Below are 27,273 nucleotides of genomic sequence, written 5' to 3' on the forward strand. Positions count from 1 at the left end.
GGAGGAAGCAGGCTCCCCACTGAGCAGAGAATCTAATGCGGGGCTCGGTCCCAGGACCCTGAGATCATGACCTGAGCCGAAGGCAGCGGCTTAACCCACTGAGCCACTCAGGCGCCCCTCTGAGTTTCATTCTTAATTTTATGTGATTTATTTGGTTTAAAAATTGCTTTCTTAGCAACATTTTTCTGATTGACTATAGCAGGCACAGTTTCCGGGCTCCACTGGAATTCATAGTTAGCCAGCAGCCTATAGAGAACAAGTGTATAAACTCTTATTTTAGTCCTTAGTTACCTTACCAGTTAAAATATTTGTTGTTTCTCATAAGTGACAAAACACACCACTGAGTTTAAAATAAGCAAAATGAGTAACCTTTAGACCTGAAGATGAGATAAAATAGCTAAAATATTTTTACAGAGAAAAGGTAGTGGAGGAGGCTGTTGCCTGGTCAAAAGTCATACTGACTAAAACTGTATGATTCAGATGAAAGAAGAGTTCAGCAGATCAGTGAGATAGAATCAACAAACCTGGACTAGAGTGTACATGAGGGCAGAGGGCGGTAAGGACAGAGGATATTTTGTTAACTCCATGGGACTGAAACAAATGGTTAGTTATCTGGGGAAGAAAAAACAAGTTCTGTCTGTACCATATGCCAAAATGAATTCCAAATAAGTTTTAAAGAGAAATGAGATAATGTATTTGAAGGATATTCACCTTAAACTTGACAGTGCTATACCCTTATTACATAAAAAGTTCCCCTATGGGGCACCTGGGTGGCTCAGTCGGTTAAAGCCTCTGCCTTCCGCTTGGGTCATGATCCCAGGGTCCTGGGATCAAGCTCCGCCTTGGGCTCTCTCCTCAGTGGGAAGCCTGCTTCCTCCTCTCTCTCTGCCTGCCTCTCTGCCTACTTATGATCTCTATTTGTCAAATAAATAAAATCTTTTTTTTAAAAATCCCCTGTAAGGGCATCACCTGGGTGGCTCAGTTGGTTAAACGACTGCCTTCGGCTCAGGTCGTAATCCCAGAGTCCTGGGATCGAGTCCCACATCGGGCTCCTGGCTCCATGGGGAGTCTGCTTCTCCCTCTGACCTTCTCCCCTCTAATGCTCTCTCTCAATCAAATAAATAAATAAATCTTTAAAAAAAAATCCCCTGTAATTGATTAAAATACTAAAATCCATATAGCCAAAAGGGAAAAAACCCAAGATTCTCATAGTAAATACAAATGACTGATAAATAGGAGGGAGGGGATGGATTTTAGTGATTTCGCTTTATACACAATAAAAAAATACAGAAGTGTCTTTCCTAGGCTATCAAATTAGCAGAGATGAATTTTTGACTCATTCTTGTTAGCTTGTGTATTGGTACTGATGTACTATTGGTGTATCTGTTGGTATAAGTTGGTGGTATTAGACCTTTATGGATTATAAAAAGGTTTGTAGTTCTTATTATTCCGGTAACTGTACTTCTAGAAATCTATTATAGAGATATAATAAGAAATTCAAAGATTTTATATGTAGAGACACTAGTTATAGCATCATTTATAATTGAAGATATATGGTAGAAAATGTTATCACTCTAGTTCAGGCTATTGCCATATCTTCTTTGTCCATAGCAACAGCATTCTGATTTTTCTTGCTCTTGCTTTTATGTTCCATCATGTAGTACTGAAAGAGATGGAAAAAGGTAAATTGAATTGTAACTCTTCCCACTTGCCGCTTTTGTTACTTCAGATAAAACCCACACTTTTTGGGGTACCTGGGTGGCTCAGTTGGTTAAGCATCTGCCTTTAGCTCATGTCATGCTCCCAGGATCCTGAGATCCAATCCCACGTTGGGCTCCCTGCTTAGTGGGGAGTCTGCTTCTCCTTTTCCCTCTCCCCCTGGCTTGTATTCTCTTTCTCTCTCTATCTCTCAAAGAAAGAAAGAAGAATCTTAAAACACCACACTTTTTCCCTCAGCCTACAAGGCCATAATCTACCTTTAACCTGGGGCGCTTGGGTGGCTCAGTGGGTTAAAGCCTCTGCTTTCGGCTCAGGTCATGATCCCAGGGTCCTGGAATCGAGCCCCGCATCGGGCTCTCTGCTCAGCAGGGAGCCTGCTTCCTCCTCTCTCTCTGTCTCCTTGTGATCTCTGTCTGTCAAATAAATAAATAAAATCTTTAAAAAAAAAAATCTACCTTTAACCTGGTTTTTGGCCTTTCCCCCCCACTTTTATTGTTTCCACTGTACTAATTAATTGGTTCCTCAAGTCAAAAATTCTTCCTTCTTTAAGGGTGTTTGCAGACAGATTTTTTTTTCTGCCAGCAGTTCTTCCTGTCTCTGCTTATATGATCAGCTCCTCATTTTTCTGTTTTTGCTTAAAAGTGACCTTCTCAGAGAGGCTGTCTCTAACCAGCCAGAAAAGGTATTCTCTCTTCCTTTCCTTAGCTCCCTGCTTGTTTTCTCATAGTACTCATTATATATAGCTTATATATAATGAGCTTATTATAGCTTATAAATAATTATGTTTCAGTTGCCTTGATATTTGAAATTAAACTGGTGGCAGGGATGATGGCTGACTTCACTTTTGTATACCCATGGTCTAGCACTGTGCCAGACAGTAAGCAGGTGCTCAGATTTGTAGACTAAATTGTTGAATTACAATGAACAGTATAGGGGCATGTGGGTGGTTCAGATGGTTAAGCATCTGCCTTTGGCTCAGGTCATGATCTCCGGGTCCTAGGATCCAGCTCTGTGTCAGGCTTCTTGCACACTGGGGGTCTGCTTCTCCCTCTCCCTCCTGCTCATAAAATCTTTTTAAAAAAAACAATAAATTTTGTATGAACCTATGTCACAGACACCATCTTCTGCAGCCATTAAAAGTAATGTAAAAGAAGATTTCAGAGAAAACCACTGCCAAATTGTACATTTTAGTGTGGTTCAAATACATTTTTAAAAGGAAATTTTAAAAACTGGAAAATTATTACAGTAAAATTTTAATGGTAATCTCAGTGGTAGTACTACAGTTGATATACATTTAAAAATTTTCTATTTTTTAAAGATCTCTATAATGAGTAATACTTTAATAGTCACAAAAAAAGCCCCAAATGTTATTTATGGAGGTAAAAATTATGAATCAGCATGGTTTAGGCTTCAACCAAGATCACCTTTTGCAGGGCATACAAACATGACTAAGAACTTTTATTAAGAACTTGTGATCTAGGGGTGCCTGGGTGGCTTAGTGGGTTAAAGCCTCTGCCTTCAGCTCAGGTCAGAACCCCAGGATTCTGGGATTGAGCCTCGCATCGGGCTCTCTGCTCAGTGGGGAGCCTGCTTCCCTGCCTACTTGTGATCTCTGTCTGTCAAATAAATAAATAAAATCTTTAAAAAAAAAAAAAAAGGAACTTTTGATCTATTTATGGAGATCAACACAGAATTACTTAAAATAGAGGATATAACCATGGGGAATTGAGGAAAAAGAGGTCTTCTGGCTAGGAAGGTCAAGAGAAGGAAATGGAGTGAGCAGAGGTGTGCAAGTTGTACTCATTTCAGGCATATGGATTATAGTTTATTTAATCCTATAGCCCTGTTTGGTACTTATGTACAAGGCTGCAGTGAACACCTTGCCACATACATCCTTGTGGTTATGCAGGTATTTCTCTTTCAATCTCTAGGATAGAGGTTGCCCACAAAATGTATTATTTTACATTTCTGCCAACAGTGTATAAAAATGTCCTCTCAAATCTTTTGAAACTCTCCCTCATTTTAACTTTCGTAATTCTTATGGGTGAAAAATGGTATCTTGTTTTAATTTGCATGTCCTTGGTCAGTAAGAGATAGGAGATTTTTTCATATGTTTATTAGTTCTTTGTATTCTGTAAATTGCCTTTTCATATCTTAGATTTTTTTTTTTTTTTATATTCATTTGAGACAGAGAGCATGTGTGAATAGGGGGTGCAGAAGGATAGGGAGAAGCAGGTTCCTGCTTAGCAGAGAGCCCTGTAGGGGATCCCCAGGATCATGACCAGAGCCAAAGTAGACACTTACCTGACTGAGCCACCCAGTCTTCCCTTGACTTTTTATTTTTTAAATCAGGTTTTGTTTTTCTTAATTGGTGGGAGAACTTGTATATAATGGATAGTAACTGTTTTATGTATGTTGCAGATATTTTCTCCCCAGTTTGACATTTGCTTTTTAAGTTTTATTTTGCTGTGTAAACCTTAATCAACATAGTCTAATCTTGGTAAACTTTTTCTTGAGAGCTTTGCAGTGTTATACTTCCTTACTCTGGTATTATAAAAAAATTCTCTTACAAGTATTTGGATGGTTTTATTCTTTGTGTTTGGCTCTTTAATTCACTTGGAAATTATTTTTATATTCAATATACTACATGGTAAGACTCATTTATGTTCCTGACAGATTTGGTAACATTCTAAGTCAGAGATAATTCATTATTTAAAATAAAAGAAACCATCACTGGTTTTGATTCCTATTAAAATACAGGGTACTGAGGAAATTGTGCAATGTTAAGTATACCTGGTAAGTAGGGGGTGCCAAGGTGGCTCAGTCAGTTGGGCATCTGACTCGTGGTTTCAGCTCAGGTCGTGGTCTTGGGGTCATGGGATTCAGCCCTGCTTCGGGCTCTGTGCTGAGGATGGAATCTGCTTAAGATTCTCGCCCTCTGCCCTTCCCATTCATGCTTGCTCAATCTCTCTCTAAAATAGGTGGATCATTAAAAAAAAAAAAAGACCATCTAAGTAAATTAAACATTTTTCGTTCTTTTCAGAAACAAATCTTAAATCCTACAGTATGCTTTTTAAAAAAATTTTTATTTTTTAAATTAACATATAATGTATTATTAGCCCCAGGTGTACAGGTCTGTGAATTGCCAGGTTTACACACTTCATAGCACTCCCCATAGCACATACCTTCCCCAGAGTCCATAACCCAACAACCCTCTCCCTACCCGCCCCCCAACCCCACCACAGCCCTCAATTTGTTTTGTGAGATTAAGAGTCTCTTATGGTTTGTCTCCCTCCTGATCCCATCTTGTTTCACTTATTCCTTTCCTACCCCCTAAATCCCCCACGTTGTTTCTCAACTTTCTCATATCAGGGAGATCATACGATAATTATCTTTCTCTGATTGACTTATTTTGCTAAGCGTAATACTACAGTATGCTTTTAACAAAAATTTAGATTGGTTCATGAAAGCTCTACATGTGTTAAATTAGTTGTGATATGGGTGCCTGGGTGGCTCAGTAGGTTAGGCCTGTGCCTTCAGCTCAGGTCATGACCTCAGGGTCCTGGATGGAGCCCCGCATCGGGCTCTCTGCTCAGCAGGGAGCCTGCTTCCCCCCACCCCTCGCCTGCCTCTCTGCCTACTTGTGATCTCTGTCTGTCAAATAAATAAAAAATCTTTGAAAAAAAATAAATAAGTTGTGACTTAATGGAGATGACATTCAGAAAGAAGCTTAAAAAAATTTTTTTTTAAAGTTTATTTACATATGTACATAAGTTATCTCTACACACAATGTGGGGCTCAAACTCATGACCTCGAGATCAAGAGTCACATGTTCCTCCTACTGAGCCAGCCACATACCCCACAAGCTTGAAAAGATTTTTTAAAATGTAGTGTTCTGGGGGTACCTGGCTGGCTTAGTAGAGCATGTGATTCTTGATCTTGGGTCCATGAGTTGAAGCCCCACATTTGGTGTAGTGCTTACTTAAAAAAAAAATACAGCATTCTTTTTTTTTTTTAAGATTTTATTCATTTACTTGACAGACAAGAGATCTCAAGTAGGCACAGAGAGAGAAAGAGAAGCAGGCTTCCCGCTGAGCAGAGAGCCTGATGCTGGGCTTGATCCTAGGACCCTGGGATCATGACCTGAGCCGAAGGCAGAGGCTTTAACCCACTGAGCCACTCAGGTGCCCCCAAAATACAGCATTCTGTCATAGCTCTTGGTTGGACAGAACCAGTAAAACTGTTTGTCTTTGAAATAGTAGTAATTGACTCTATTTAATTTCATTGAAATAAAGTTTTGGTACAAGTAGGTACTTATGGCAGCTCATTTGCTAAATGAATCACAATATAGGGTTTTAATTAACTTCTTTGTCTTTATGTATCCAGAAGAACATTCAGATGAATTACCTGGAGAACGGCAGAGAAAGCGCCACAAGTCTGATAGTATTTCCCTTTCCTTTGATGAAAGCCTTGCTCTGTGTGTAATAAGGGAGATATGTTGTGAAAGAAGCAGTAGCAGTGAATCAACAGGGACGCCATCAAATCCGGTAATCTTTTCATTTTAAATAAAACAAGACTCTTGAGGCACCTAGGTGGCTCAGTCAGTTAAATGTCTGCTTTCTGCTAGGGTTGTGGTCCTGGGGTCTTAGGATTGAGGCCTGCTTGGGGTTCCCTGCTCTGTGGGGTGCCTGCTTCTCCCTCCCTCTGCCTGCTGCTCCCCCCGCTTGTGCTGTCAAATGAATAAATAAAATCTTTAAAGAAAAAAAAAAAAAGACTCTTGTTTTTAAAATCTAGTTTTAGCAGTCCTGATAAGTGTTTGGATAAAATGCACATATATGCTATGCAATTGCTGTCATACACAGTGCTCAATTTTTCTGTCCCATAAAACTACTAGGGCTGGGGCACCTGGGTGGCTCAGTGGGTTAAAGCCTCTGCCTTCAGCTCGGGTCGTGATCCCAGAGTCTTGGGATTGAGCCCCGAATTGGACTCTGCTTGGCGTGGAGCCTGCTTCACTTCCTCTCTTTCTGCCTGCCTCTCTGCCTACTTGTGATCTCTGTCAAATAAATTAAAAAAAAAAAATCTTAAAAAAAAACTACTAGGGCTGCCTGGGTGGCTCGATTGGTTTAAGTGGCTGTCTTCAACTCCGGTCATGATCTCTGGGTCCTTCGATCCCCTGCTCCCTGAGGAGCCTGCTTCTCACTCTGCTTGTGAATGCGTGCATGTGCACGCTCGCGCTCTTTCTCAAATAAATAAGTATTTAAAAATAAAACTACTGTATAGATCATCTCTACTCCTAACCCCAGGTTTGAGAGAAGGGTGGAAGATAGTTGTGGGGTGTGTTGGTAAAGGTTAGTACCGATATTGATGTTAATGTCATTCCAAATATTGGAGAATGTTTGTGAGCCACTGCACCAATAGTAAATTCAAATAAATTGGAGTATAGGGTAGTCTGAGGATTTGTTGTTTTACTTTTTAAAAAACAAGGGAACAAAAACAAATTTGATTCAGTTAGCTGTCTTAGAATTCTAAGGCAGGTTTGTTTTGAAGATTTAGAGTAACAGTATCTTTATTATTGTAACTACCAACAAATTTGTCACCATAGTCTAAGGTACACATTTGCCATACAAAGGCCTAGATATCAGGAAAGGTCTGTTTACTAAGGCTGTGGAATGTAGGTATGTTACTGCATGGATGGTGGGAGAGTGTTAGCACTTTCTGATTATTGATAACAAAATCCCAAAGCATTAGGAGTAAAATTCTTCAGAGATGTTATTGAAAGAAGTTTGGTTAAAAAATCTTTTTTTTTTTTTTTTTTGCTAACAAGAATTCCTGACAAATGGAATATTATCTTTCTTGTCAGTAAACATTTGTCTTTACAATATGAAAAATGGAACTTTAATTTTTAATCTGGCAGTACCTCAGTGTCATTATTTTGGATATTCGTGATCCATTTTATAGTTCCTAGAAGGTGTAGGGGACTGAATCAGTTGTGATAGTAACCTTATTCTTACTTTTTCTGTATTGTTACTTTTTACACGTATTATATTACATTTTTCTCTTCCAAGCAATGATTTTAATGGATACAGGTGGACCCTCCAGAGTTGGGATTTACTAGAGCTGTTACTTCTGTAGGCCAATAGGTGGCACAGAGAGCAAGTTCTTCAGTGAGTGGGTCTGCCAGTATTTGCTGTGCCAGGTTCTGTCTGGCACTGGGGTAGAGTGGTAGTCAAGGTAGACACGGTCCTTGCCCTCGTCGGGAGACACATCATCAACAATGAAACAGGTAACTGGGACATTTAATAAATGTTATGGAAAAAAAAATACAGGATCTTGAGGGCAAACATGCCAGTCTGAAAATTGAATCCAATTAAAGAAAACTTGACATGTACACAAACCCCATGTTTGGATAATTCTTTTCCTTAGAAATGATTTAAATAGGACTCCTGTGCCCTGTTAAACTTACAGTCTTTATTAAAGTTGTTTCAGAATTCTAGTTAAGTGATATTTAAAGTCCTTGTTTTTGCTTTTTACCTGGGACACTGCCTTGTTACCAAAGAAACAGAGGGTATTTCTTTTTCTCTTAGTCCCATCCTATATTGTCTTCTAAAAATTTTATTAAAAACTAAGTTTTTAGTTTTTCAGGCTTAGTTTCTAGTTGTGAAAGCTTTTGGTAGGGCAGGGGTTTCCCCTTTAATTTTGGTTTATCCGATATGAAAATGTTAGCTTCCTCATTTGGTGGTGGTGTTTGTCAGTTTGTGAAGGGGGTTAAAGAAAAGTGCATTTGTTTTCCATCTTTCTTACGGTTTTAGTAAATTGATTAAGGCTATATTATAGGCTCTGTACTAGCCAGTTTATATATTTCAGTAGCCTCAAATTCCATTTACAGATGGGAAAGATAAACTTGAGGGTTTTAAATAACTTGTTTAAGATCCCATAACTGCCACAGTTGGAATTGGGGCAAAAACCAGGGACTTCTGACTTCAAAATTTAAGATCTTTCTGATGCTTTTTACATGTACAATACTTTAAAGGTTTCTGGGTCATTCTGTTTTGAACATTAGCCAAAATGTTAAAAAACAACTTTTAATTTACTTTCTTCATAGCACCCTAGAACAGGAGTTGGCAAATTTTCCTGTAAAGGGCCAGCTAGAAACTTTTGGGCTTTGTGGTCCAGTGGTCTTTGTTGCAGCTACTCAGTGTGCTGTCAGGCTTAGAGCAGTTGTAGATGACAGGAAATGGCTGGGCTCAGTAAAACTGGATTTATAGAAGTAGATGGGCTGTAGGCTGTACTTTTGCCAACCCGTACCTCAGAAGATACTTGCTGAGACTTCAGTCTGTCTTGTGATTTATCCCCATATTCTAAACTTAGTGCACTAAATTCTAGTTAATTGACATATTCAATTTGTTAGGTTACTTTATTAGAGGTTCTATCCTAGCTTGGTGTATAATTCTAACCTGTTATAGAATCCTTGTTAAGAATTAGAAATGCAGGGGCGCTTGGGTGGCTCAGTGGGTTAAAGCCTCTGCCTTCGGCTGGGGTCATGATCCCAGGGACTTGGGATCGAGCCTCACATTGGGCTCTCCTCTCAGTAAGGAGCCTGCTTCCCCTCCTTCTCTCTCTGCCTGCCTCTCTGCCTGCTTGTGATCTCTGTCTGTCAAATAAGTAAATAAAATCTTAAAAAAAAAAAAAGAATTAGAAATGCAGCTTGTCATTTTTACTTTTACTACTGCTTTCCTAACTTCACTATAAAAAAGTCTTTTAACCTCAGTGTTTATAAAATATTTCATTTTTATAGATAATAGAAATATTAAAGATCATTTAATTCAAACTCCTCTCAGAGACGAAGTAGCTGTGGTCTTTATAGGTTAAATATGTGCAAGGTTAAATAGCTCCTTAGTGGGAAATCTAGAAGAATGTTTGTATCTTGATTCTTAAGACTTTTCCGCTTTATATTCCTCTTTTTTCTAGTTCTAGCTTTGAGCTTTGTGTATGTTCCTCTTGTCAGTGACCACAAATATTACGGGGTTGATGGTCTTACTAGGGTTCTTAAACTATGATATGAGGAACCACAGGAGCTGATGCAGAATTTTAAAAATCTAAAATAATTATGTCTGAAAGCTCTTCCGAAGAGATTATTCTCAAAGTTCATTACAAAATAAATCTCATGGGGTACCTGGGTGGCTCAGTCAGTCAAGCGTCTGCCTTCAGGTTAGGCTCCCTGCTCAGTGAGGAGTCTGCTTCTCCCTGTGCCTTGCCCTTCCCCCTGTTCTTCTCTCACTCAAATCATTAAAATCATTAAAAAATCATTAAATCATTAAAAAAATCATTAAAATCATTAAAAAATCTCAAATCATTAAAAAAAATAAATCCCATAATTACTATGTGGATTGTAGCTACTAGCATTCTACCAATCTGAAGATAGAGATTAAGACGTGTTTTTAACTCTTAAAGTGTGTATAACTCTGATATCTAAGACTCATGCAAGCAAAATTATGCATAATTTATGTTTAAAATTATAATTATGTATATAAATATATTTAATATGTAAGTAGTAAAGATAATTAAAAGGAGAAGTGCTCTTTTAATTGTGGTATTGACAGAAGCTTTAGCAAAAAAGGATGAGTGGGACTTAAAAACTATTAAGTTACTCCAGTGAGAGAGGTAAAGTGTGCAAGTTGAAGTGCCAAGTTTGGTTGAGGGAAAAAAAAATGAAGATCTGGCTGATTGCTCATATTTGGGGGATTTGCAGGGGAGGGAGTGTCTAGTTGGAGAGAAGATGAAAATGTTAATATAGTCGTGTGTGAACCTTGACTGTCCAAGGGATTTAGCCTTTTGAACGGAGATTTTGAATGGGGAAGAAAATACTGATGTAATAGTAACCCAGAATCTTTTTTTTTTTTTTTTAAGATTTTATTTATTTATCAGAGAGAGAGAGGGGGAGAGAGCGAGCACAGGCAGACAGAATGGCAGGCAGAGGCAGAGGGAGAAGCAGGCTCCCTGCTGAGCAAGGAGCCCGATGTGGGACTCGATCCCAGGACGCCAGGATCATGACCTGAGCCAAAGGCAGCTGCTTAACCAACTGAGCCACCCAGGCGTCCCATAACCCAGGATCTTAATCTAGTGTCATTGTGCAGGGGGATCTAAGGAGGAAATGGGACTGCAGGGATGAGCTAGGAAGCTAAGAGGCCAAGAGATAATGTACTTTAAGTAACTTTTTTTCTCCCCCCCGATTTTAGGATCTTGATGCTGGTGTAAGTGAACAATCAGGTGATTGGCTGGATCAGGATTCGGTTTCAGATCAATTCAGTGTAGAATTTGAAGTTGAGTCTCTCGATTCAGAAGATTATAGTCTTAGTGAAGAAGGACAAGAACTCTCAGATGACGATGATGAGGTAGTTTTATTTCTCTAATTATGTCTAAAGTCCTTCAATATTTTCTGTATTCATTGATAGTTGAAATAATAATGTACTCTGATTTCACTTAACCTTTGACTTTTGATTTGTTCAAACTAGAATATTTTGTGGACTTGAAGCTTTTGTAGTTCCATGTTGTCTGATTTATATTCTTGTAACTATAAATGGCATAAAGTCAATGAACATTCTTGTAATAGTCTTATTTTAAGAAAAATTCCCCTCTTTGGGGCACCTAGCTGGCTCAGTAGGTGGAGCATGTTCTTGATCATGGGGTCATGAGTTCCCATATTGTGGAGTGAAGTTTACTTAAAAAAATAAATTTAAAAAATACCCTCTTTTAATATTAATTTACTTTTAAAAATATTAATTTACTTTTTATAAGAGTGTGCACACGGTTAAAGTCACTGAAGGTGATTACCTTCAACATTGCTAGCTATTTCACAGTTACTTAATATCTCCATATTTATAAAATAAAAATGCTTATATTGAATTTTTTGCCTTACTCATTTTAAACATCCTGTCTGTTGCCTTTTAACCATAGTGAGTCAGGATTTCATGGTTCTCCACTTTTCCACCCTTACACGCTTATTCCATTTGACCTCTGTCTCAGAATTTCTCATATATAGTAATATGTGCTTTTCATTCCTGGTTAAGGAAAAAAGATGATGAGTTAGTGCTAATGGGTTTGTTTTATTAGGTATATCGAGTAACTGTGTATCAGGCAGAGGAGAGTGATACAGATTCATTTGAAGAAGATCCTGAAATTTCCTTAGCTGTAAGTATACATCTGCCTTTTTAAGGAATTAAGAAAACATAGAGGTTAAGGTTAGAAAAATATGCCTAGTCTGCTTCCTGACATGAGGTGATTTCTATAAAATTAAAATGTTTTCAGAAAGTTGTAAAGCGTTTTGTTCTTTAATTTGTTGTGTCGGAATCTGTTACTGAATTTTTTTTTTCTTAAGATTTTATTTATTTACGGGGCACCTGGGTGGCTCAGAGGGTTAAAGCGTCTGCCTTCGGCTCAGGTCATGATCACAGGATCCTGGGATTGAGCCCTGCATTGGGTTCTCTGCTTAGCAGCAAGCCTGCTTCCTCTTCTCTCTCTGCCTGCCTCTCTGCCTACTTGTGATCTCTGCCTGTCAAATAAATAAATAAAATCTTAAAAAAAAAAAAAGATTTTATTTATTTGCAGAGAGGGAGCACAAGCAGGGGTAGCTGCAGGCAGAGGGAGAGGGAGAAGACTGCTCCCTGCTGAGCAGGCAGCCTAATATGGGGCTCAATCCCAGGACCCTGAGATTATGACCTGAGCTGAAGGCAGATGCTTAACCATCTGAGCCGACCAGGCACCCATTACTGAATTTTTATGGTTTGTGTTGGGGGGCAGGGGGCAGGCATTTGAACTTTGGAAAAAAATTTTTTTAAAGATTTGTTTATTTGACAGCAGAAGCAGGGGCAGGGGCAGTTGGAGAGAGTGGGAAAAGCAGGCTCCACACTAAGCAGAAAGCCCAATGTGGGGCTCAAATCCCAGGACTCTGGGATCATGACCTGAGCTGAAGGCAGATGCTTAACCAACTGAGCCACCCAGGTGCCCCTGAACTTCGAAATTTTTTAATCTAAAATTTCAAGTATGTATGGCCTAGAGAGTAGGATTATGTATCTCTAGTGTATTTATCACCCAGCTTTAACAGTTATCAACATTTTGCCAATCTTGTTGATTTGTACTAGGTAATGTGGTAGGTAGGATTTGCTATTTAAGAGTTTAGGACGGGTGCCCGGAGGGCTCAGTCAGCTGAGTGTCCTGACTCTTGCTTTTGGCTCAGGTCCATGATCTCAGGGTTATGAGATTGAGCCCTGCACCCTGCGAAGGGCTCAGGGCAGAGTCTGCTTGTCCCTGTCCCTCTGCTCTCCCCCCCGCCCTGCTCACACATGCATGTGTGCTCTCTCTTTCGCATAAATAAATAAAAATCTTAAAAAAACAAAAAACCCAGGACCAAGGGGCGCCTGGGTGGCTCAGTCAGTTGTGTCCAACTCTTGATGTTGGCTCAGGTCATGATCTCAGGGTTGTTGACGTGGATCCTTGCATTGACCGTGTGCCTACCATGAGCCTGCTTAAGTTTCTCTCTCTCCTTCTCTAAAAACAAAAGTAATAATAAAAGAATTCAGGACTTAAAAACATTTACATTATATGCTTCTTGGGGTTCCTAAGGTAAGTTGTGTTTTTTTAATTCAATATTAATGCTTTAATTTTTGTTCTTAATATTGCCTTTAATTACATTTGAATGGGAAATCTCTCTCTCTTTTTTTTTTTTTTTTGGCTGAGTTGAAAAGTTATTATCCAAATGCAAAAAAGATCAAACTGTAAGATTTTTGAAAAAAAATTTTTGCTGTACTAGAAAATAATTCAAGTTACTGGTTGATTCATTTGATGTCAAACACAGATTCTAAAATTTATTAGACTCTTTGAAGCATTCTCTCTCCCATATCACAAAACTTTTGTCTTTGGTGTTATCAGTTAGGTAGCAACCTAGTTTGAAAACTTGAAAGAACTAATGTGGGAGAATGAAGTCATCTCCATCCTTGCTGCTAATTTGTGAGGCAGTTTAGAAATGGTTAATCATGGCAGGTTTTACATGGAAGTTCTCCTTAGGCAAGAGCCATGTTGTAGTTAAGAGAAGGGATAGGGATATGTTTGTTAAAGAGTCTGGGGATGGTAAGGGAGTTTATTATCCACATTGTATGATGGTAGAAAGGTTTGGGAAGTAAGCCGAGGTATGGGAGAAGCAGTTAGCACTTACAGAGATGAGTACACAGGAAGTGTAGATAAATAAGGGGCATACATTTTGGGTAATGACAAGGATGACAGATTTTAGCTGGCAGTGATTGGTAAAAGAAGTTTTGTGTTTCCTTTGTGGATGAATTTAGGGAACACTCAGTTGAGCCCAGGTTTTAGGGCACTTCTGAGGCAGTCTTTTTCACTGGCACATTGGGCAGTAGCTTCATCTAGATTGATTGGGTAGACGTTGGCCACAGTATCCAGGGTTGAGCCTTTAATTAAGGGAGTGAAGTGAGTACAGGCCTCATTTCAGAATAAAAGACTATATCACACTTTCAGTAAAATGAACCAACTGTATCTGTGTCCTTAAACAGAAAACTTTATTGGGATGTGGCTAAGATCATGGTGAATACGTTTTTTGTTTTAGGATTCTTTGGCATGGTTTGGCTAAAAAATTATGTACTTTATAATCTCATGCTTGAGGAAAAATTGCTACATGTCAAATGTTTTATGTAAAACATGAAGTGCTAAAAATTGAACTCTGTGCTAGATTGTACCTTAGACATATTGCAGTTGCTAGTATTGGCTGTGACTAGTTGTTAAAGGGTTACAGAAACTGTCTTTTTTCATTGAAGGACTATTGGAAGTGTACTTCGTGCAGCGAAATGAATCCTCCTCTTCCACCTCATTGCAACAGATGTTGGGCCCTTCGTGAGAACTGGCTTCCTGAAGATAAAGGGAAAATGCCTGAGAAAGCCAAACTAGAAAACTCAACGCAAGTAGAAGAGGGCTTTGATGTCCCTGATTGTAAAAAATCTTCAGTGAGTGATTCCAGAGAACCGTGTGCTGAGGAAAATGATGATAAAATCACACAAGCCTCCCAATCCCAAGAAAGTGAGGACTTTTCTCAGCCATCAACTTCTAATAGCATCATTTATAGCAGCCAAGAAGATGTCAAAGAGTTTGAGAGGGAAGAAACACAAGACAAAGAAGAAATTGTGGAGTCTAGTTTTCCCCTTAATGCCATTGAACCTTGTGTGATTTGCCAAGGTCGACCTAAAAACGGTTGCATTGTTCATGGCAAAACAGGACATCTTATGGCATGCTTTACATGTGCAAAGAAGCTAAAGAAAAGGAATAAGCCCTGTCCAGTATGTAGACAACCAATTCAAATGATTGTGCTAACTTATTTCCCTTAATGGACATGTCTATAAAAGTAGAGCCTTCTATTTCTAACTATATAACCCTAAAAATTTAGACAACATAAAATTATTTTTTTACACATAACCAATGGAAGAAATTATCTGTACATGTAGATTTCTTCTCCGTAGTGTAATTTACCTACTTTGGGAGGGACAGTAGTAAGTACTTCTTTTAGAAAAATTTCACTTTTGTTTATATTTGGGTTTTAATGTAATTAAAATTGGACATATAGCTCATCCTTAACCCTTACTCTTCACTCCCTTAAAATTTAGAGAAGTACCTGATTTTAAAAAATACGACATTTGAATATAAGTTATGTACATTCAGGTTATGGTATGCAGTGATTATGCTACTTACAAAACATTCAAATCTGCAGATAGTTTCATTCACTATGCTTTGCATTAAATTGTCTAAATTTTTAGGTTTAGTATACATATTTATTGATTTACAAATAAAAATATTAAATGATTAAGAATTGTTTCAAGAATGTGATTTTTGGGGACACCTGGGTGGCTCAGTGGGTTAAGCCGCTGCCTTCGGCTTGGGTCATGATCCCAGAGTTCTGGGATTGAGTCCCACATCAGGCTCCTTGCTCAGCAGGGAGCCTGCTTCTCTCTCTGCCTCTGCCTCTCTGCCTGCTTGTGTGCTCACTCACTCTCTCTGACAAATAAATAAATAAAATCTTTTTTTTTTTTTAAATAAATAAATAAAATCTTAAAAAAAAAAATCAGGCAAGTAAAAATTGCCTGGAAAAAAAAAAATGTGATTTTTGGATCTTACAAACTTTTTTTGTAGTAAGGAGTTTTGTTAAAATAGAAATTATACTTGAATATCATCTGCTTGGGTAATTAAAGGTAAGTCTGAATGTGTTTCTGTTTTTGGAATGTCTAAGACTGCCCAGTGTGGCAGTACACATACTAACGGACAGTTGATGCAGTTGGGAGCCTCCAAGGCATTGAATAAGACTCAACTTGAGCGAATGATGTTTAAAAAGTTTAATACAGCTATGAAATGCTGTTTTCTCCCTCTCATTCACTTGTATTTTCACATGGTAGGTTGGCGTAAGTGGTTTTTCAACAAGTGATGGTGAATGTTTTGGAAGGAATGTAGGCAGGGAGGAAAGCTAGGAATAACCACGCTGCTACCTGTTAGCATGAAAGGCCCTGTTGTAATTTTCTGTAATTTCTCTGCATCATCTCTGAAGCTAAATTCCATGAGGCCATGAACTTCTTGATTGTGACACTGATATATAGGTGATCAATAAGAATTTCTTGAGTGAATCTCAAAGCATTGGGACATGTCTTAAAGCTGACTTCAAAGCAGGAGTCTGTGGGCTCCAAAGTCAGACCAGGGTTAGCTATTTGCATCATTTTGTTCACCTTCATTTTTAATGAAGGTTTTAAAGATACTGATTAGTGTGTAGTGTGTAGACCTCTGTTGGTTTAGGGTGGTAACTGCAAGTTGTCATGGCATCGTGGAAAGATCATGGTTGCACTTGCTTGCTGTTTGGATTTTGTACCGGGGTTTGAGTTCATCTTTACAGAAAAGCGTTTCTTTATCTTAAGTCTGTGGCCATATTGCCTATCATACAGAGCCAGCTTTCACTTATATATGGTAGGGAGTTTTGGATATTTACAAGTACTGCTTTAAAAAGATATTAAAGCAGTAGCACATAAGGTGTTCAGAGTGTTCAGTTATAAAATGGACTGTTAATAGGAACTAATAAAAAGCAACAGAACATAGAACAAGAGTAGTTTCAAGTGTAAGCAGATGGGGGACTCACATGTTCAGTAATTTATTATAGGTAATACATTTGAAATGATGTATTAAAATTGTTAAAATAATATTTTGGATAAGAAGACCATAATTGGTTATTTTTAGGAGAGAGATGATCCTAAAACAAATTTTTATTCTCTTTTAAAGCTCTTCTTTAGGGGTGCCTGGGTGGCTCAGTGGGTTAAAGCCGCTGCCTTCGGCTCAGGTCATGATCCCAGGGTCCTGGGATCGAGCCCCACATCGGGCTCTCTGCTCGGCAGGGAGCCTGCTTCCTCCTCTCTCTCTGCCTGCCTCTCTGCCTACTTGTGATCTCTGCCTGTCAAATAAATAAATAAAATCTTTAAAAAAAAAAAGCTCTTCTTTAAAGATGCATGTTTTTAAAAATTATGGACATTGGAGCACCTAGTGGCTCAGTTGGTTGGTTAAGCAGCTGTCTTTGGTTCAGGTCATGATCTGAGCCTCTGCCATCAAACCCCATATAGGGTTCCCTGCTTGGTGGGGAGTCTGCTTCTCCCTTGTCTCTGCTCCCTCCCCCGACTTGCTCATGCTCTCTCAATTTTTTAAAAAAAAATTTAAAAAGACATTTTCCTCTCATCCTGTTTCAGTCCAACAGATCTACCTTGAAAATATAATTTAGATATCCTACTAACAAAGTCAACTTACTATGGTAACATCTTTCACATTCCAAATTGCAAAATTTGTCTTTTTCCTCCATTTTTGTTACTGTCATGTTAGATGAATTCTGTTTAAACATTTCTGTTAAGTTTTAGCACTTTTATGTGTTAATTTTCATACACCTTTCCAGGTTACACCCTGTATTAGGCCTTCTTCTAAGATCCAAGTAAAACCTACCTGAATTGACCTTACTGCCTTTGGTCTCTCCCATTTTTGGTTCATTTATAGGTAGTTTACAGATAGCTTCATGTTGGTCCCCTGATTTAAATACAGAAAAAAACTTAAGTAATTCTATTTCTTGTTTAATATTATCGCAAATGTTCTGGGGTTCATTTTAGACTTGTAGACTTCTCTATGAAACAGCTACTTTTGTTTCACCACTGTACTCTTAAACCCTTTTACTGCAGCAAAGTTCATTTGCATTCTCTCTCATGAGTCATTTTCATCTTAATGGAGTGGGAAGGGCCAAATTCAAAGAGCAGATCTGGTACTTGCTTTGAGACCTTAGAATTAGAAACAAATCTATAGAGCCTACAATAGGGTCTGGCAGATAGTAAAGACTTAACAAATAGTAGCTTTCAATTACTTTCCTTGTATCCATTTATAACCATTACCACTCCAAAACCCAGCTGGATTAGCCTTGAATTAATCCTATTTTTTCCCCTTCTAGATTGTCTCAACTCTTAGGTACTTTGTTCACACTTAAATGTACTGATACGTTGCTTTGTATCTTAACTCCAAAAGCAGGTTGTAACATCTGTTTGTAACTCCCCCCTCCCCCAACACCCCTTCTCCCCCCAGTATAATGCATTGTGTGCACAGGAGGCGTTCAGTAAAGCATGATTGTCAAGGAAAACAGTTGGGTAGTTTTCTCAAACTTATAAGAGGAAAAGACAGTTTTTAAAAATACCCAGAAAAAAGTTTGCAGTGTTGCAATAATTGCAGTAAATTAAAGGCAAAAAAAGAGAAACAGTCTAACAAAACGGTGGTTTTCCAAAGTTGATACGGTATCAGAATTTAACAGAATTGGTAAGGCTTTGCTTAAAACATCCCTCTGTATTTTTTCCACCTTTTCTCATGTTTATTTTGTTCTTTTTTAAGAGGCAAGTGAGAAGACCAAACCTCTTTAATTAAACACTTTTCTGACCACAAGGTGGAAGCACTACTCTGGGAGTTCTCTGCAGGCATCCTTTGATGGGAGGTAGACCCCTAAGGGGATAGAACACTCAGGACAACTTGCTGGGCTAGAGAGCAAAGACGTGGTGGAGTTCTGCTCTTGCTTGTTAAAATACAAACTTCCCACCTTGGTCCTTGAAATCCTTTGGTATTCATCCTTCAGAACTTCATGTCCGTAGTAAATAAGGGAAAATAATTTTTAAATTAACTTTGACTTAAGTAAGTGCTATTTCAGCATAAGCTCTGGAAATGTTTAATGAATGTGTTAAGAAGATGTAGCAATTACCTGTGTAAACTGGTGTCCCAAACTTTGAGACTGCAGTCATTAATAATATCATTTGCTTTTCTTTCATTATAAAAGAACCAGAAAAACAAAAATTGTAAATAATAGAAAATTTCAAAAATGAAGTTGGAAAAACAAAAGCACATAATTCTGCCATCCAGAAACTGGACTAATCATTTGTTATACTTCTTTGCCCTATTCTAATGTTTTAAAATTAAGTCCATTTAAAAATTGCATCTTGCTTTCTGTGGGACTGGGGAGTAATGGACCCTCTAAAGAACTGTAAATATTGAAGTCTAGCTAAAATGTTCCAGGGAACTTCTGCCAAAGGGGTTTCTATATATAATGAATTCTCTTGAAAAGAGAAACCTTTTTTTTTCCCCATTTAATAAGTTGAGGTATTCATCATTTTTTAGAAATTGGTACCTCTAAATTAGCCATTTTGTACTCAGCCATGTCTCATTTAAACCGTTATACACGTTTCAGAGGGCAAACTTGTCTGTCCTTGGCCAGAAATTTGACATCAGAGGTTACAGGGATGAGGGTTGGGGGCTGTTAATTTTCCAATTTCAAGTCTTTTTAAATTATACCCTGTGTTTCAAAAGCACTTTGAAATCAACAAAATTTATTACTTGGGACAAAGACTTCTCCCTATATCAGCATTTCCCAAAATATGTTTGGCAATCAAGGAATGTAAGTTCAGAGGGATGGTACTAGGCTAAACTATTTAAGGAAATGGTTCTTTTGCTTAAGTATGTTTGGAAAATCCATTTCTTTTCTGCATGATTTCTTGGTGACTTTAATACATTAATGAGCATTCTGAAGTTTGCAATTTTTTTTTAAATCAGAAGGCACATTTTTCATCCATCATTTGCCCCATGGTACAAAATTTAGATTTAGAATATAATATATATAACAGGATGAGTGTTTTTATCGTTAACTGTCCTTGAGTGACTGGATTTTGAAGAGTTGTTGCATTATTACTGCCTAATAAAAAGATCATAAATTTGGTCTTGTTCAGGCTTTATTTGGTGGTCATCAGTTCTGTCTAGTATGTGGACTTCGTTACATTTGCATATTTGTTTTTAAGGTAATGGTAATGGAAGGAAACCATATTCATTGCTTACGTGAATATTCTTTATTAAGAATCAGGAGGGTCACCTGGGCAGCTCAGCTGGTTAATCATCTGCCTTCAGCTCAGGTCATGATCTGGGGGTCCTGGGATTGAGCCCTGCATCAGGCTCCCTGCTGAGCAGAGAGCCTGCTTCCCTCTCCATTTACTCCCCACCTCCACCCTGCTCATGTGCTTGCTCTCTCTCAAATAAATAAATAAATAAATAATATCTTTTAAAAAAAAGTAGTATTCTGAATTTACTAATTTCAGAGGTAGTGATGGTCCCTTCCCAATAAATTTTTAGACAATTTGTGCAAGTTCTTATAGTACAGAAAAAAGTGACTGAGAAAACTTATAAATCAGCTGTGAAACATTCTATAAAAGGCTGTGGAGTAGTTCATATGCTAAGGCAGGATAAGATGTTTTGTGGTGAGCAGATACTCTGCTCATTAGTGATAGAAGGTAAAGTCTCTAATGAAGTTAAACTCTTCCCCTAACCTTCTGTTTTAGGTATTGTGATGTGGTTTGTTTTTGTTGTTGTTGATTTTGGGGGGGGGGGGTTCTTCAGTAATCATTTTCTCCTGCCTTCCCACATCTGAAGTCATAAGGGATCTGTCATAAAATAGACAACTGTATTGTCACTGTAGAATAAAAAGCAAACTTCTTAATAAGTAGTTTACCCTGTTGCAATGAGATAGTATCCTGTGCTCATTTCTTCTGGATGCCCTAGGAAAAGGTATTTCCAATCCAGTATCAGATATTTTTACTTTCTAAAGCTGGAGATAACTTCTTTTAACAGTTTTAAAAACATTACAAATGCAAATTCACTTCTGGAACAAAATACAACATTCATTTCTTAGACTTTCAAAAATGCTAAGAGGCTTTTAAAAATATTTCTGCTCTGGACGTGATAATTGAGCACCAAAATCAAAATGACACCTGTTGGGACTTAACATTTCTCCAAAATACTCCCTAGAGTCTAGATATATGATTAGTATCTCCTGTTAGTTCAGGAGATTCCTTAGCTATTATTAAATTCTCATTCCAGCTAGCCAGTGTTTCAGTTTTTAGGTTAATTCTGTTTGTATCTGAAGCAAAAAGACCTGGTCTTTAATGCCTTCAAAATATTTATGCCACAATAGTGTTAATTAACCTTTCTCTTCTTGGGCAAGTACCAGAAAGGACATCAGAATATGGCATCTTAAATGACAGCTTTTGATAGTCACAGAATCCATCAAACAGGGGCCTTCATTTAACGGGTAAGAAAACTGCGGGGTGGGTTTGAACTCCGGGTCCTTGCCTTCTAATTAAAATTTTATTCTCATTCCATCTACTATTCTCTATTTTATAAACATTTACCATGTTGTTTCCTCCATAAAAAGAATTGCACCTGAACTTAGAACCTGAGGATCATAATAACCTCCAGTCTAAGAGGGTAAGAGGATAGTAGGAAAGATGTCATGTGGGGAGATTTGGGGCTCTGGTCTGAGTGTAGTTGGAATTGCATGGTGGTTTCTCCCCTTGGACACTTGGTTAGTGGAGGTCCAATCATACCAGACCCTCACCACAAAGTTTACTTCTGAGCACTTTGCTGCAAAATAGGTGCCCTGAACATGCTCTGTATTAAGTTCAGGTTTGGTTTAGATTTGGTTTGGAGTTTGTTTTACTTGTCTCTAAATGATTTTGATAGAACTTCTGATTTTAAAAACATTATTTCCTTAAGGAATTTACACGAAGGCTTGTAAACCAGTTCAGGTTTTGGTTCATGTCCCTTTGAAAATTGGGATCTTAAAAAAGTTAGAACTCAGAATGTCTGACTGAAAAATAAGACTTGATGGGAAATCGAGTTCTGTGTGCATAGTAGCATATCAAAATCATTTCTGTAATATTAATACATACTTTCAAGTATATAATAAATTAGTTTATTTAAATAAAAATTATCCAGATATTCAAATTATTACCAGATTTTATAAGAGATAAAAGGACTACAAATGCTGTTTAGATAAACAAGTATGATTTTGTGCATGTGGATTAAGCTTGGCACAGGAATAGTTCCTACATGCGCGGGTGGCTTCCATTCATTTGTGGTTCTCACGCATTCATCATGTAGCAAGTGTAGTATAGTTTCATTTTCAGATCCTAGGGAACATTCAGTTTAAAGAACCAAGGAACTCACATTCCATGAGTAATACACAGCATTTTGAAATCTGCTTCGGAGTTGCTATTTTTTGGTTTGATGTTTCCCTCCTTAATTCTTACATAAAATATTTTAAGATAGGTTAACTCTCCTGATAGTGGAGAATAGTTGTGTGCATAGTAGCATATCAAAATCATTTCTGTAATATTAATACATACTTTCAAGTATATAATAAATTAGTTTATTTAAATAAAAATTATCCAGATATTCAAATTATTAGTACTTCAGTTGAGTACTGATGGTAAAAATTTTGTTTTTCAATATAAAAGTAGCTTATGTTGTTAACTGGTAACATAATATATTTACTATGAACCTTAGGATAACTGCAAAGCATACTAAAAACACCATATTTGAATTTATTTGTTGATACATATTTGAAAACTCTTCTGTCAGTTGTTACTGAGCTGGAGATTGCCAAAGCATAGGACCTTGTTGGACAAAATGACTCAAAGCCCAACACGGTTTCTGGGAGAGACTGGGTATAGGTTCATGGAGCTCTTTGTTCACTCATTCATTCAGTTTCTACTATGTACTGGGCTCTGAAGATAGAAAAATGAATTTTTCAAACTAATTGAACAGACCCTCAAAGCTCACATTTTGTTAGGGAAAGTCACAAATGAGAATAGATCATAATACAGTTGTACATTCATAATAGAGGTAACCCATTTAATTTGAGCACCAAAGAGGAAAGGTCCCCAGATTGACTGGGAGGAAGTGGAAAGGGCTGGGAGGGATCATGGTCAGCAAAGGCTTCCTGGAGGAGCTGACACCTGCACTGAGTTATAAAGGAGTGGGAAAGGAGCGGTGGTAGGTCAGAATGGTGCTAACACGCAGGACACAAACTGTTCGTTAATTGTTTTTTGTATTGAGTAGACCTTCTTCCCCAGTGCTGTGTGGAAGACAGATTTGAAGAGAAGGCTAGGCACAAGAGAGCAGTAAAACTGTTGAAATGGTACCAGTGAATCACGATGGCCTAAACTTGCCGTTGCCAGCCATGGAGAGAGGAGAATAAATCAACATTTTATAATTCACATCAGTCTTTCGTGACTGACTGACTCTGGGCTGAGGGAAGAGGAGGGAATATCAAGGATGACTCTCAGGTTTCAAGTTCGGTGACACCAGAGACAAGTACAGGGTCTAAGAGCAGCTCCAGGGAGAAAAATATGTTCAGTTTCAACATCATTGAGTATGAGGTACCTGTGGGTCAAACTCAGGTGGATATGTACAGTGGGAAGTTGGGACTTGAGTCTGAGGCTCAGCCAAGATGCTAGAACTATACATCTGGAGGTCATCAGCATGACAGAACTGTGGCATCTGAGTGCAGAATGGAGGGACTTAATTGAACTGTTGGTTTGGGGCTCTGTAGATAGAACCTTGTCATCCCATCAGGCCCATGGTTTTTCTTGAGCCACTGAGACATGGCTGCCTCTTTCCACTATTTCCTTAGAACATTTGTGAAATGAAATATGTCCCAGTCCTATCATCATTTCTCCCTGTGCTGAGAAGTAATTATATATGGCACGTAACTGTATCTTCCCATATAGCACTCATGGCCAGGTTCCGTAGATAGTTCATCTACTCCATGTACATGTTCATCTTCATTGCTTATATTCACCTGGCTCTCTTGTGTACAAAATTTGCTGGTTTTTTTTTCTTTTTCTTTTCTTGCAGGAACTTCTTTCTTGATTCTCAAGTTTTTCTTATAAATTCCTAAGACAACTTCAAGATTAAGTGTAAGCGGACAGTACTTGAAAGGTGTCTTCCATTCGTCAAGATTAAATCATTCCTTTTGTTATCACCACACATTGTTCGTTGTGGTTTGAAAACAACCATTTCTCTCCTTAGGGAAGGACCATGGTGTTTCTTCAGTCAAGGTCCCACAGAGGGAGTTCAAAGAGTTGCAGCAACCTGGTGTGAGTAATCCCTGATTCCAGGTAGTGATGGGGGTTGTGTTTCACATTTTGCTTTATTTGACAAACATGTGAAAGACAGTCACTAAAAATAAGAACAGACCAGGCTTTGTTGCAGCTGAGTGGCTTGGCAAATCACTATACAGAGGAATCTTAGGACATGAAGGATTTGATACTGGGATAGAATCCAGCTGTCGTCTGAAGGGAAGTAAAATATCCTTTTTAAGAGCACTGAAGTTCTGGGATTTTTCTGGAATAACCACCTTTGTGAGGTATGGATTGTGTCCAGGGACTGTAACCTGAGAGGAAACAAAAAAACAATCATCTGAGTGATAACAGATGTTTCGTGGTGCCAACACTAAAAACACTGACATCCACCACTAAAATGCAGCCTTTATGAAGCACACATAACCAGCTGCCAGGCCTCCCAGGCTAGGAACAGCTAGCTTCAGGCCGACTCACTGAATGATCTGTCCAGGGCCTGTTCCCTGGAGTTACGAAGTGAAATAACGCAACCAGTCCTTTATCTGGAAAAGTAAGCTAGGAGAAGGAAGCCACAGACTGGTGCTCTCCCCATCATTTTTATGGAGAGCAAAGGTTAAGATCTGACTGTTACCCTTTGTTCCAACTCTGTACGTAATATCCTGATTGGGTATAGAGATTCTTTATAAGTGGAATTCTGTTCTCAATTTATTCCACTTTCCTTGCAGCTGATCTAAGTGTACAAGTTTATTGTTTCCTCAAAAGGCTTTGATTTTACCTGGCTTTCTCCCTGAGTCTGAATCTTCAGCTAGATTGATTGATTGATTTCAGTGGAACAAATCAGGAAAAAGAGGACAAATGCTAAACTAAATAGAGATGATATCTACAGAGAAAGACCTTTTTAAAAAGAGGCTTTATTTATGTATTTGACAGAGAGGAAGAGAGGGAGCAAGAGAGACCAAGGGAGTCAGCAGGTGCGAGCCCCCCATTTGGGGTGGGGGGAGTGAGAGGGAGAAGAAGACTCTCCACGCAGTAGAGAGCCTGACTGGGGGCTCAATCCCAGGACCCTGGGATCATGGCCTGAGCTGAAGGCAGACCCTTAACCAACTGGGCCACCCAGGTGCCCCTGAGAAATACTTTTATTATATATGGAGAAGGAAAAGAATGGGGGAAATCATTTACATAAGCACCAACTGGTATATATTTTAGTTCATTCATTTCAGCTTCCAAAGTCTTGCCTTCCAGCCTTGTTCTAGAGCTAGCAGCTAAAGCCAACAGGTACTACATTAGTCTAAAAGGAAATGAACAACTCATAACTTTATAAAGGTGTGACTTATTTTGGGGATTACATAAAAGTAACTTAGATTCATTATAAGGACCCCCCACACACACTTTTTTCATGGAATGGAAATGTCACTGTAACAGGAAAAGGCCTTTTTAGGCAATAATTTATAGTGAATTGAGGTCTTTCCAGTTCTAGGAGAAATTCTTAGGATTAACAGCTGATGGGCCCCACTGGTGGGCTCTGTAGGAATAACCTGTGAAACAGAGAAGCTCTGAATCCTACAGTTTTATGAACTGCAAAACATGTCTTTCATTCTTTCACCTCTAGGACATAACAAAATACAAAACCAGTTTTTACTACCAAGATCTATAGATGACCACCTCTTCCCAGGAGCCACTCTGCACAGAGTAACCGCTTGTAGCTCACAACAGATCCACTAGGCAAAGCAGAAGAATCTTGAGAGTCTTAGAGAAAGTCATATCAAGGCGGAAGAGGCACAATCTGGCCTTACTAAATCAGGTATTTATTCATTCACATACATCTAATTTGGGCTCAACCTAGTCCCAGCCTCCCTCTAGGAATAAATGACTCAAACATCTTCATCGAACTAAACCTGGAACTTTACTTGCATTGATTAGAACTCACCATCATTTGCTTATGAAAGGGCTGCAAAATATGTCTGTCACTTGCTTTATATAGTGGTAAAATTTATGGATCTAATTTTTTTAATAATGAATTTTAGGGAACTTGTGTCCCAATCCCTTTTTAAAAAAAAGATTTTATTTATTTATTTGACAGAGATCACAAGTAGACAGAGGCAGGCAGAGGGGTGGGGGGAAGCAGGCTCCCTGCTGAGCAGAGAGCCCGACTTGGGGCTCGATCCCACGATCCTGGGATCATGACCTGAGCCGAAGGCAGAAGCTTTAACCCACTGAGCCACCCAGGTGCCGCCCCAATCCATTTTTTAATAGCACAAATTATGTTTCATGAAATGGGCATTGAAATGGTATTCTATGAAATCTGGAAGTACTTTGGCTACACTGTTTAATTATTCTTATTAATAATAAGGTTCATTCCATCTTTTATCATAGAACATATTGCAATAGGTTTTGGCTTCTATTTAAAATCCTGCCAGTTGGGAAAAAACACGATTTGTTTTGTATGTTCCTATTATTCCCACCTCTCCCATTCCCTGCCAAAGGCAAGTCTGATGATGTCCTTTCCTTCTGTCCTGATGTATCTATTTTTGGGACTTCCCAGACTTATTTCAGATTCCTTCTAGGCAAGTACTACAATTTCTGAAATGCTTTAGTAACAATAGTAAAGGTTGTACACTTACATTTATTACATAGGACCCAGGCAAGAGAAGAAGATAATACTCTCCAAATTTGTTGGTTCTGTAAGGGCAGATATGTTTTCTGTCTTGGACTTCTACAATTACATCGGGTAATGGATTTCCATTCTGATCAAAAACTTGACCCTTTACACCTGCAAGATAAAAACATTAAATGTTAACAACCTGTGAAAAAATATTCTTGTAGTTATTTAAGAGAAATACATCCAATATTTATTAAGCTGCTTGGATAATAAGTATTTAGGGCAAACCTTTCCAAAAAATTGAGATATAATTGTCATAAAACATTAGTGTCAGATGTACAACATAATGATTTGATATATGTATATTTGTGAAATGATCACAATGTATCTAGTTAACATAGTTCAGTATTTTTTGTTTTGTTTTTATAAATGGATGCTAAATTTTGTTAA

The 27,273-nt window shown here is 38.2% G+C and overlaps 2 protein-coding genes across 9 annotated transcripts in view; one reads left to right on the forward strand and one right to left on the reverse strand.

Annotated features, from left to right (window-relative positions):
- MDM2 (MDM2 proto-oncogene) overlaps positions 1-15,583 on the forward strand; it is a 28,991-nt gene extending 13,408 nt beyond the window's left edge. For all 3 annotated transcript variants that reach the window (XM_059186278.1, XM_059186279.1, XM_059186280.1), the window contains 4 exons: positions 6,106-6,266; positions 10,956-11,111; positions 11,830-11,907; positions 14,541-15,583. In XM_059186278.1, coding sequence (XP_059042261.1) covers positions 6,106-6,266; positions 10,956-11,111; positions 11,830-11,907; positions 14,541-15,104 — 959 coding nt within the window. In that variant the 3' untranslated portion in view covers positions 15,105-15,583. The remainder of the gene's footprint in view (positions 1-6,105; positions 6,267-10,955; positions 11,112-11,829; positions 11,908-14,540) is intronic.
- A 2,840-nt stretch (positions 15,584-18,423) lies between these two features.
- CPM (carboxypeptidase M) overlaps positions 18,424-27,273 on the reverse strand; it is a 105,654-nt gene continuing 96,804 nt past the window's right edge. For all 6 annotated transcript variants that reach the window (XM_059186286.1, XM_059186285.1, XM_059186284.1 and 3 more), the window contains 2 exons: positions 26,846-26,994; positions 18,424-24,538 (listed from right to left, as the gene is read on the reverse strand). In XM_059186286.1, coding sequence (XP_059042269.1) covers positions 24,296-24,538; positions 26,846-26,994 — 392 coding nt within the window. In that variant the 3' untranslated portion in view covers positions 18,424-24,295. The remainder of the gene's footprint in view (positions 24,539-26,845; positions 26,995-27,273) is intronic.

Source organism: Mustela lutreola, chromosome 8, assembly GCF_030435805.1.
Source record: "Mustela lutreola isolate mMusLut2 chromosome 8, mMusLut2.pri, whole genome shotgun sequence".
NCBI lineage: Eukaryota > Metazoa > Chordata > Mammalia > Carnivora > Mustelidae > Mustela > Mustela lutreola.